This window comes from Phoenix dactylifera, unplaced genomic scaffold (assembly GCF_009389715.1).
Source record: "Phoenix dactylifera cultivar Barhee BC4 unplaced genomic scaffold, palm_55x_up_171113_PBpolish2nd_filt_p 000184F, whole genome shotgun sequence".
In the NCBI taxonomy this organism is placed as follows: Eukaryota; Viridiplantae; Streptophyta; class Magnoliopsida; order Arecales; family Arecaceae; genus Phoenix; species Phoenix dactylifera.
In genome coordinates, this window is record NW_024067713.1 from 840,937 (window position 1) to 853,864 (window position 12,928).

Consider the following 12,928-nt stretch of genomic DNA (forward strand, 5'->3'; position numbering starts at 1 on the left):
AAGTAACTAATTTTGGGTTCCATCACATTGGTGACTACCACTTGTCCAAGTAAAATCTGGTGACTATCAAACGAATTTTGGCTTTCATAGTTAATAGAGTGCAAATAAAGTCCAAAAATTGTTAGTTAATTAGTGCGAAACTAACTTTTTCTTTCATGCATAGGGGACCACCACGAGTACTAACAAATTCTGGTAAGTGCTGAACAAATTTTGGCTGTCGTGACCAGATGATTCCCACTTGTCCTCATAGATATCTAATGCATATAAAATATAGATGGATTTCAATGATAATTGTGGCAATAAAGTTCAAACACCGCTGAGCCAGACCTATTTAATATTCGCTTTTCTTTTTTATAAAAATGGATTAGCTCATTATCAAATCAACTTCATGATCAGTTTTTGATTTGATGAGTTGTTAAGTGCAACTTGAATAACTAACCTATGATGATCGAACGAATTCTGGCTTTCCTGACATCATGACTATTACTCATCCTTATGGCTACTGCAGAGTGGGTTACTTCAATTAGCATAATGTTCAACTTACTTACCATATAGAAATGTGAGTGGGTCTTTAAGATTTCAGCAATGGAAGTATCTTCCGCAAAATTTTTGCTCACCATTATAGATGTCATGGTGAATCGCCACTATGCTGATATGATTAAAGTGATAATTAGCAACATGAAAGAAGCAATATTATTGAAATCATGATTGCAGCTATTTGCCAAAAACATAACAAATAATGGTCAGCGACCTGAAAGTAGCCATGTCATTTTCCACTATACCTATATTGGCAAAATGAAATCATACCCGCTCTACTAGTTGGTTTTGAACTAATTGTGGCTTTCGCATATTGGTTAAGTCACCCATCTATTGGCGAACTCGATGAGGATAGAAATAACTTGGCTTCCCCGAATTAGTGACCAACACATGTGTTAGCAAACTCGGATAGCTATAAACTAATTTCAGCTTTTTGAGCAACAGAGTGTCACATGTGCTAGCAAACTCTAGTGCAGAAGTAACTAATTAGGGTTCCATCACTTTGGTGACTACCACTTGTCCCAAACAAAATCGGTGACTATCAAACCGAATTTTGGCTTTCATAGTTAATAGAGTGCAAATAAAGTCCAAAAATGTTAGTTAATTAGTGCGAAACTAACTTTTCTTTCATACATTGGGGACCACCACTAATAGTAACAAATTCTGGTAAGTGTTGAACAAATTTGGCCTGTCGGGACCAGATGATTCCCACTTGTCCTCGTAGATATCTGATGCATATAAAATATAGAAGGATTTCAAGGATAATGTGGGAATAAAGTTTGAACACTCCGCTGAACCTGACCTATATAATATTCGCTTTTTTGTATAAAAATGGACCAGCTCATATCAAATCAACTTCATCATCTGTTTTGATTTGATGAGTTGTTAAATGGAACTTGAATAACTAACCTATGATGATCGAACGAATTCTAGCTTTCCTGACGTCATGACTATTACTCATCCTTGCGAGCTGTTATGGCCAACAAATTTGTTTGTATCTTTCATAGCTAATTGATTACTAGTTGTTAATGCAATATGCATGAAGACAAATAGTTAAAACGCTCCGTAGTTGTGCACTTCCCTAGACCGCAACTCTCTCTGACCCATTATAAATTGGGATTCTACTCCACTACCTTCTATTGCAACCCAATCATTAAACTTCTTTGAAAACCAAGACCATGGCACCCCCTACCACACTCGTTGCAGTTCCGCCCGTCATTACTCTATCCAACCACAAAGAGGTGAATCGCTTCTTAGAGCCCACCCTCTCCAAATTCAATGCACCACCATCCTCCACCTCTGCCATCCCGATCATCAACCTCCAAGGCCTTAACGACCCATTGGCTAAAGCTGGCATCATAGAGGCTATAGACAAGGCTGTGCGAATGGGGTCTCTTCCTCGTTGTCAACCATGGCATCGAGACATCGATAATAGAGGGATGCTTGAGGCTGCCAAGGCCTTTTTTGCCCTCCCGCAGGAAGAGAAGATGAAATATATGTCAAAGGATGGCACAAACTTTGTGAACTACATTTCGCAGCCTGACCATAGCTGGCGGGAAGTTCTCCGCCACCAAGGCGCCCTGCCAATGAAGAGATCATCCACCTGTGGCCCTCGAAACCCTCCAATTATAGGGATGCGGCCAAAGTATTCCTGGAGGCAACCTGGCAACTAGCTACGAGGTTGGAAAGGGCCATTTACGAAAGTTAGGCAAAGATGAAGAGTATGTTGAAGGCATGATAAGAGAAGGGTCCAATACTTGTTATGCACTATTACCCATCATGCCCCCAGCCCACCTGGCTCTTGGAATGGGGCCCCACACAGATCAATGCCTCATTGGGGTCCTCATGGATAACAATGTTGATGGTCTACAACTAAGGCACGAGGGTAAATGGGTCACTGTTCCACATGTGCCTGCCGCCCTCGTGGTTTTCCTAGGTAAGTCCATGGAAAGGGCAAGTGATGGGAGGTACAAGGCTGCAGAACACCAAGTAGTGGTAAATGAGAAAACGACTCGAATTTCATTGGCGGTTGGCAACGGGCCTGAGATCAAAGGTTTTGACACTATGAAACATATTTAGAGGATTGCGGGTGGTGTTCCTTCATCTCACTTATCTCGGGTCAAATAATCGCAGGAGCATGCTAGATCCTGCGTGTTATCGAGTCTACCATTTTGGTGTTAGTTTGTTGATTGTCCATGTCTACCATGTTCATCATCAAGCCAATTTTATGAGTCCGTAAATTTATGATGGTCATCTTAGCAGAGTTAAGTTCGTATTGCTGCATCAACAAACTCTTTTATCCTAAGATGTTTCTCTTTTCATCAATTCAAAGTTCAATATTTGTGATATCAAAAGTTGGACATGAGGAGTATCAGTAATGTTCTTTAAGATTCTCTCTTACTTTGACCTTCATAGAGAAACTTTGTATACGAAGACTTTGTTGGCATGGTTATATCAAGTCTCCTAGAATCGTCCATATGAATCGTAGGCTTTTTATCTTTTTTTTTTGTCGGGGTATGGGAGGGGTTTGAGAGATGGCAATTTTTAAGGGTGAGAAACTTGTGACAGTCTACATGTACATGTTTTGAGAAAATTTGTCTTGGTTCATACAGAGCACAAACGTTAAAAATATGGATAAGCAAAGTACTAATGAAGAAAATGGAAAATTGTGTTGCATGTTTTTTTCGAATTGCGGGTGGGAAACTTGTGATAGTCTACATGTACATTGTTTTGAGAAAATTTTGTCTTGGTTCATATAGAGCGCGAACACTAAAAATATGGATAAGCAAAGTACTAATGAAGAAAATGGAAAATCGTGTTGCATGTTTTTTCCGAAAAAAATAGTTTGGGTATATACAGGAGTGGATCTATACTCTAACCATCTATTGTTGGGCAATATAGAATATAAAATGTGGTGCTTCCAACAATTTGTTCCAAAACAAATTTTAGTATTTAATCCAAATTTTATGCTCCTTCTATTGGAAAATTTGAGCTCTTGCTAAGTTTACCACAGGGGAAGCTCAAATAGAAACTTTGTCCCAAAGGAGAAAGAAATGATCCTTCAACTTGCTCAACTCAAACCTCTTAAATAAATAATAATTAATAAGAATCTAGAAAGTAGGGTGCTAAGCCCTTTCCTTTGGTTAATTTTTTATGATATGTAACACTATGTACAATCATAGGTGGAACATAGAGTTTATGCTCTTTATTATAGCTTTTATTGCCACTGATAATGGTGGATGAAGTGGAAGCATTTAGACACTTTAAGCCTAAAACAGTAAGATGGTATACTAATTTTATAGAATCTAAAAGTTGAATGGAAGGGTAAAACAATCCAATTGTTGGTGCATAAAGGAATCGTCCCAAATGACACTTAGAAGGATATTTGTCGCCGGAAAATTAATTTATAATTTGCCTGATTCGAGATGGAGTTAACCAGTGCCACATCATAGAGGTTGGGATTCGAAAGCTGCAAGAGATTCTGAACTCGAGCTTAGGGATTGGTAGCATTAAATAATAGCTCAATATCAATGTAGAGAAAAAATGCTGGCCCAGAATGGATCTTTGCATCAAAAATCAGTGCAGCTAGTTGGGCCTAAATTTTCATCGTCATGCTTGCCCAAATACAAGCTAGAAGGCCTAATCAGGCTACCCAAGTCTATCCTATGATAGCATTCATCTAATTAAAACTATCGAAAAGAAACATTGGAAAAAACCTGCATGAAAAGACATTGATGGGACCAAAGAAATCCCAAGATGCAAAGAAATGTCTCCAGAACCAAAATAAGTTTTTCAAGAAAATGAATTGTCATTTTTGGTAAAAAATTTACCGTTTTAGAAAAAGGTTCTCCTTCGACCATTATATGCTTGAGCTTATGAATACTATAAGACAATTTCACATGTAGATCAACTTGTATATTTGAACATTTGTTACCAAATATGCGAATCAATTACTTAAATGTGTGATTGTTTCGTAGTAGGGACATCAACTGAGCTAAATGTGCAAATTGAAAGGGGGGCACACTAGTTAAAAAAGCCTTCTGCAAGAAAATTATTCGTTGTCATTTTAATATATTATGAAAGCAAAAAAATAAATTTTCTGTAAAAAAATTAACATAGCGTTGGCCCAAGGAAAAAAGAAATCTAAGTTTCACAAACTAAGAATGACCCATCTTATATCCTATCTCAAGTTGTCCAGCATTACACTGAAAATTTACGCATTACTGTTCTAATAGATTTTCTTAGGGCTGCTGCATTGTGGGTTACTTCAATTAGCATAATGTTCAACTCACTTACCATATAGAAATGTGAGTGGGTCTTTAATATTTCAGCAATGGAAGCATCTTCCGCAAAAGTTTTGCTCACCATTATAGATGTCATGGTGAATCCCCACTATGCTGATATGATTAAAGCGATAATTAGCAACATAAAAGAAGTAATATTATTCGAGTCATGATTGTAGCTATTTGCCAAAACATAACAAATAATGGTCAGCGACCTGAAAGTAGCAATGTTACTTTCCACTATACTTAATTGGCAAAATGAAATCATACTCGCTTTACTAGTTGGTTTTGAACTAATTATGGTTTTCGCATATTGGTTAAGTCACCCATCTATTGGCGAACTCTGATGAGCATAGAAATAACTTTGGCTTCCCCGACCAACACATGTGTTAGCAAACTCGGATAGTTATAAAACTAATTTCAGCTTTTTTGAGCAACGGAGTGTCACATGTGCTAGCAAACTCTAGTGCACAAGGGTCTAATTTTGGGTTCCATCACTTTGTGACTACCACTTGTCCAAGTAAAATCTGGTGACTATCAAACGAATTTTGGCTTTTATATTTAATAGAGTGCAAATAAAGTCCAAAAATAGTTAGTTAATTAGTGCGAAACGAACTTTTTCTTTTAAACATTGGGGACCACCACTAATACTAACAAATTCTGGTAAGTGCTGAACAAATTTTGGCTGTCGTGACTAGATGATTCCCACTTGTCCTCATAGATATCTGATGCATATAAAATATAGATGGATTTCAATTATAATTGTGGCAATAAAGTTCAACACTCCACTGAACCTGACCTATTTAATATTTGCTTTTCTTTTTTATAAAAATGGACGAACTCATTATCAAATCTACTTCATGATCAGTTTTTGATTTGATGAGTTGTTAAGTGCAACTTAAATAACTAACCTATGATGATCGAATGAATTTTGGCTTTCCTGACGTCATGACTATTACTCATCCCTATGGCTACTGCGGTGTGGGTTACTTCAATTAGCATAATGTTCAACTCACTTACCATATAGAAATATGAGTGGGTCTTTAAGATTTCAACAATGGAAGTATCTTCCGCAAAATTTTTGCTCACCATTATAGATGTCATGGTGATCCCCACTATGCTGATATGATTAAAGCGATATTAGCAACATGAAAGAAGCGATAATTAGCAACATGAAGGAAGCGATATTATTGAAGTCATGATTGCAGCTATTGCCAAAACATAACAAATAATGGTCAGCTACCTCAAAGCAGCTATGTTATTTTCCACTATACCCATATTGGCAAAATGAAATCATACTCGCTTTACTTGTTGGTTTTGAACTAATTGGGTTTTTCGTATATTGGCTAAGTCACCCATCCATTGGCGAACTCTGATGAGCATAGAAATAACTTTGGCTTCCCCGAATTAGTGACCAACACATGTGTTAGCAAACTCAGATAGCTATAAAACTAATTTCAGCTTTTTAAGCAACGGAGTGTCACATGTGCTAGCAAACTCAAGTGCACAAGTAACTAATTTTGGGTTCCATCACATTGGTGACTACCACTTGTCCAAGTAAAATCTGGTGACTATCAAACGAATTTTGGCTTTCATAGTTAATAGAGTGCAAATAAAGTCCAAAAATTGTTAGTTAATTAGTGCGAAACTAACTTTTTCTTTCATGCATAGGGGACCACCACAAATACTAACAAATTATGGTAAGTGCTGAACAAATTTTGGCTGTCGTGACCAGATGATTCCCACTTGTCCTCATAGATATCTGATGCATATAAAATATAGATGGATTTCAATGATAATTGTGGCAATAAAGTTCAAACACTCCGGTGAACCAGACCTATTTAATATTCGGTTTTCTTTTTTATAAAAATGGATTAGCTCATTATCAAATCAACTTCATGATCAGTTTTTGATTTGATGAGTTGTTAAGTGCAACTTGAATAACTAACCTATGATGATCGAACGAATTCTGGCTTTCCTAACGTCATGACTATTACTCATCCTTATGGCTACTGCAGAGTGGGTTACTTCATTAGGATAATGTTCAACTTACTTACCATATAGAAATGTGAGTGGGTCCTTAAGATTTCAGCAATGGAAGTATCTTCCGCAAAATTTTTGCTCACCATTATAGATGTCATGGTGAATCGCCACTATGCTGATATGATTAAGGTGATAATTAGCAACCGGAACTTGGTCGAAATGGGGTTCTTGAAAGAAGCAATATTATTGAAATCATGATTGCAGCTATTTGCCAAAAATATAACAAATAATGGTCAGCGACCTGAAAGTAGCCATGTCATTTTCCACTATACCTATATTGGCAAAATGAAATCATACCCGCTCTACTAGTTGGTCTTGAACTAATTGTGGCTTTCGCATATTGGTTACGTCACCCATCTATTGGCGAACTCTGATGAGGATAGAAATAACTTTGGCTTCCCCGAATTAGTGACCAACACATGTGTTAGCAAACTCAGATAGCTATAAAACTAATTTCAGCTTTTTTGAGCAACAGAGTGTCACATGTGCTAGCAAACTCTTGTGCACAAGTAACTAATTTAGGGTTCCATCACTTTGGTGACTACCACTTGTCCAAGCAAAATCTGGTGACTATCTAACGAATTTTGGCTTTCATAGTTAATAGAGTGCAAATAAAGTCCAAAAATTGTTAGTTAATTAGTGCGAAACTAACTTTTTCTTTCATACATTGGGGACCACCACTAATAGTAACAAATTCTGGTAAGTGTTGAACAAATTTTGGCTGTCGGGACCAGATGATTCCCACTTGTCCTCATAGATATCTGATGCATATAAAATATAGAAGGATTTCAAGGATAATTGTAGGAATAAAGTTTGAACACTCCGCTGAACCTGACCTATATAATATTCGCTTTTCTTTTGTATAAAAATGGACCAGCTCATTATCAAATCAACTTCATCATCTGTTTTTGATTTGATGAGTTGTTAAATGGAACTTGAATAACTAACCTATGATGATCGAACGAATTCTAGCTTTCCTGACGTCATGACTATTACTCATCCTTGCGAGCTGTTATGGCCAACAAATTTGTTTGTATCTTTCATAGCTAATTGATTACTAGTTGTTAATGCAATATGCATGAAGACAAATAGCTAAAACGCTCCGTAGTTGTGCACTTCCCTAGACCGCAACTCTCTCTGACCCATTATAAATTGGGATTCTACTCCACAACCTTTCTATTGCAACCCAATCGTTAAACTTCTTTGAAAACCAAGACCATGGCACCCCCTACCACACTCGTTGCAGTTCCGCCCGTCATTACTCTATCCAACCACAAAGAGGTGAATCGCTTCTTAGAGCCTACCCTCTCCAAATTCAATGCACCACCATCCTCCACCTCTGCCATCCCGATCATCAACCTCCAAGGCCTTAACGACCCATTGGCTAAAGCTGGCATCATAGAGGCATAGACAAGGCTTGTTTCGAATGGGGTCTCTTCCTCGTTGTCAACCATGGCATCGAGACATCGATAATAGAGGGGATGCTTGAGGCTGCCAAGGCCTTTTTGCCCTCCCGCAGGAAGAGAAGATGAAATATATGTCAAAGGATGGCACAAACTTTGTGAACTACATTTCGCAGCCTGACCATAGCTGGCGGGAAGTTCTCCGCCACCAAGGCCGCCCTGCCAATGAAGAGATCATCCACTTGTGGCCCTCGAAACCCTCCAATTATAGGGATGCGGCCAAAGTATTCTTGGAGGCAACCTGGCAACTAGTACGAGGTTGGAAAGGGCCATTTACGAAAAGTTAGGCAAAGATGAAGAGTATGTTGAAGGCATGATAAGAGAAGGGTTCCAATACTTGTTATGCAACTATTACCCATCATGCCCCCAGCCCCACCTGGCTCTTGGAATGGGGCCCACACAGATAATGCCTCATTGGGGTCCTCATGGATAACAATGTTGATGGTCTACAACTAAGGCACGAGGGTAAATGGGTCACTGTTCCACATGTGCCTGCCGCCCTTGTGGTTTTCCTAGGTAAGTCCATGGAAAGGGCAAGTGATGGGAGGTACAAGGCTGCAGAACACCAAGTAGTGGTAAATGAGAAAACGACTCGAATTTCATTGGCGGTTGGCACGGGCCTGAGATCAAAGGTTTTGACACTATGAAACATATTTAGAGGATTGCGGGGGTGGTGTTCCTTCATCTCACTTATCTTGGGTCAAATAATCGCAGGAGCATGCTAGATCCTGCGTGTTATCGAGTCTACCATTTTGGTGTTAGTTTGTTGATTGTCCTTGTCTACTATGTTTCATCATCAAGTCAATTTTATGAGTCCATAAATTATGATGGTCATCTTAGCAGAGTTAAGTTCGTATTGCTGCATCAACAAACTCTTTTATCCTAAGATGTTTCTCTTTTCATCAATTCAAAGTTCAATATTTGTGATATCAAAAGTTGGACATGAGGAGTATCAGTAATGTTCTTTAAGATTCTCTCTTACTTTGACCTTCATAGAGAAACTTTGTATACGAAGACTTTGTTGGCATGGTTATATCAAGTCTCCTAGAATCGTCCGTATGAATCGTAGGCTTTTTTATCTTTTTTTTTGTCGGGGTATGGGAGGGGTTTGAGAGATGGCAATTATTAAGGGTGAGAAACTTGTGACAATCTACATGTACATGTTTTGAGAAAATTTTGTCTTGGTTCATACAGAGCACGAACGTTAAAAATATGGATAAGCAAAGTACTAATGAAGAAAATGGAAAATTGTGTTGCATGTTTTTTTTTCGAATTGCGGGTGGGAAACTTGTGACAGTCTACATGTACATTGTTTGAGAAAATTTTGTCTTGGTTCATATAGATCGCGAATGCTAAAAATATGGATAAGCAAAGTACTAATGAAGAAAATGGAAAATCGTGTTGCATGTTTTTTTCGAAAAAATAGTTTGGGCATATACAGGAGTGGATCTATACTCTAACCATCCATTGTTGGGCAATATAGAATATAAATGAGGTGCTTCCAACAATTTGTTCCAAAACAAATTTTTAGTATTTAATCCAAATTTTATGCTCCGCCTATTGGAAAATTGAGCTCTTGCTAAGTTTACCACAGTGGGAAGCTCAAATAGAAACTTGTCCCAAAGGAGAAATGAAATGATTCCTTCAACTTGCTCAACTCAAACCTCTTAAATAAAATAATAATTAATAAGAATTCTAGAAAGCAGGGTGCTAAGCCCTTTCCTTTGGTTAATTTTTATGATATGTAAACACTATGTACAATCATAGGTGGAACATAGAGTTTATGCTCTTTATTATAAGCTTTTATTGCCACTGATAATGGTGGATGAAGTGAAGCATTTAGACACTTTAAGCCTAAAACAGTAAGATGGTATACTAATTTATAGAATCTAAAAGTTGAATGGAAGGGTAAAAACAATCCAATTGTTGGTGCATAAAAGGAATCGTCCCAAGACACTTAGGAGGATATTTGTCGCCGGAAATTACTTTATAATTTGCCTGATTCGAGATGGAGTTAACCGGTGCCACATCATAGAGGTTGGGATTCGAAGCTGCAAGAGATTCTGAACTCGAGCTTAGGGATTGGTAGCATTAAATAATAGCTAATATCAATGTAGAGAAAAATGCTGGCCCAGAATGGATCTTTGCATCAAAAATCAGTGCAGCTAGTTGGGCCTAAATTTTCATCGACATGCTGCCAAATACAAGCTAGAAGGCCTAATTAGGCTACCAAGTCTATCCTATGATAGCATTCATCTAATTAAAACTATCGAAAAGAAATCATTGGAAAAAACCTGCATGAAAAGACATTGATGGACAAAGAAATCCAAGATGCAAAATAAATGTCTCCAGAACCAAAATAAGTTTTTTCAAGAAAATGAATTGTCATTTTTGGTAAAAAATTTACCGTTTTTAGAAAAAGGTTTCCCTCAATTATATGCTTGAGCTTATGAATACTATAAGACAATTCACATGTAGATCAACTTGTATATTTGAACATTTGTTACAAATATGCGAATCAATTACTTAAACGTGTGATTGTTTCGTAGTAGGGACATCAACTGAGCTAAATGTGCAACTGAGTGAAAGGGGGACACTAGTTAAAAAAAGCCTTCTGCAAGAAAATTATTCGTTGTCATTATAATAATATTTATGAAAGCAAAAAATAAATTTTTTGTAAAAAATTAAACATAGCGTTGGCCAAGGAAAAAAGAAATCTAAGTTTCACAACTAAGAATGACCCATCCAAATCCTATCTCAAGTGTCCATTACACTGAAAATTTATGCATTAAGTTCTAAATAAATTTTCTTATGGCTGCTGCAGTGTGGGTTACTTCAACTAGCATAATGTTCAACTCACTTACATATAGAAATGTGAGTGGGTCTTAATATTTCAGCAATGGAAGTATTTCCGCAAATTTTTGCTCACCATTATAGATGTCATGGTGAATCCACTATGCTGATATGATTAAAGCGATAATTAGCAACATAAATGAAGTAAATTATTCGAGTCATGATTGTAGCTATTTGCCAAAAATATAACAAATAATGGTCAGCGACCTGAAAGTAGCTATGTTACTTCCACTATACCCAATGGCAAAATGAAATCATACTCGCTTTACTAGTTGGTTTTGAACTAATTATGGTTTCGCATATTGGTTAAGTCACCCATCTATTGGCGAACTCTGATGAGCATAGAAATAACTTGGCTTCCCGACCAACATGAGTTAGCAAACTCGGATAGTTATAAAACTAATTTCAGCTTTTTGAGCAACGGAGTGTCACAGTGCTAGCAAACTCAGTGCACAAGTGTCTAATTTGGGTTCCATCTTTGTTGACCACCACTTGTCAAGTAAATCTGGTGACTATCAACGAATTTTGGCTTTTATAGTTAATAGAGTGCAAATAAAGTCCAAAAATAGTTAGTTAATTAGTGCGAAAAACTTTTTCTTTTAAACATTGGGGACACCATAATCTAACAATTCTGGTAAGTGCTGAACAAATTTTGGCTGTCGTGACTAGATGATCCACTTGTCCTCATGATATCTGATGCATATAAAATATAGATGGATTTCATGATAATTGTGGAATAAAGTTCAAACACTCCACTGAACCTGACCTATTTAATATTTGCTTCTTTTTTTATAAAAATGGACTAACTCATATCTAATCTACTTCATGATCAGTTTTTGTTTGATGAGTTGTTAAGTGCAACTTAAATAACTAACCTATGATGATCGAACAAATTTGGCTTCCTGACGTCATGACTATTACTCATCCTATGGTACTGCGGTGTGGGTTACTTCAATTAGCTAATGTTCAACTCACTTACATATAGAAATATGAGTGGGTCTTAAGATTTCAGCAATGGAAGTATCTTCCGCAAATTTTTGCTCACCATTATAGATGTCATGTGAATCCCACTATGCTGATCTGATAAAGCAATAATTAGCAACATGAAAGAAGCAATATTATTGAGTCATGATTGCAGCTATTTGCCAAAAACATAACAAATAATGTCAGCTACCTGAAAGCAGCTATGTTATTTCCACTATACCATATGGCAAATGAAATCATATTCGCTTTACTAGTTGGTTTGAACTAATTGGGTTTTGTATATTGGCTAAGTCACTCCATTGGCGAACTCTGATGAGCATAGAAATTTGCTTCCCGAATTAGTGACCAACACATGTGTTGGCAAACTCAGATAGCTATAAAACTAATTTCAGCTTTTTGAGCAACGGAGTGTCACATGTGCTAGCAATCAAGTGCACAAGTAATAATTTGGTTCATCACATTGGTGACTACATTGTCCAAGTAAAATGTGGTGACTATCAACGAATTTTGCTTTCATAGTTAATAGAGTGCAAATAAAGTCAAAAATTGTTAGTTAATTAGTGCGAAACTAACTTTTTCTTTCAGCATAGGGGACCACCACGAAAACTTACAAATTCTGGTAAGTGCTGAACAAATTTTGGCTGTCGTGACCACATGATCCACTTGTCCTCATAGATATCAGATGCATATAAAATATAGATGGATTTCAATGATAATGTGGCAATAAAGTTCAAACCTCGCTGAACTGACCATTTAATATTCGCT

At 37.1% G+C, this 12,928-nt stretch overlaps 1 protein-coding gene across 1 annotated transcript in view; it reads left to right on the plus strand.

The window, feature by feature from the left end:
- The first annotated feature begins 2,316 nt into the window (after positions 1–2,316).
- The window catches only part of LOC103698347 (anthocyanin synthase-like), a 31,884-nt gene continuing 21,272 nt past the window's right edge, over positions 2,317–12,928 (plus strand). The window contains exon 1 of the mRNA XM_039117095.1: positions 2,317–2,532. Within this exon, the coding sequence (XP_038973023.1) occupies positions 2,317–2,532 (216 nt within the window). The remainder of the gene's footprint in view (positions 2,533–12,928) is intronic.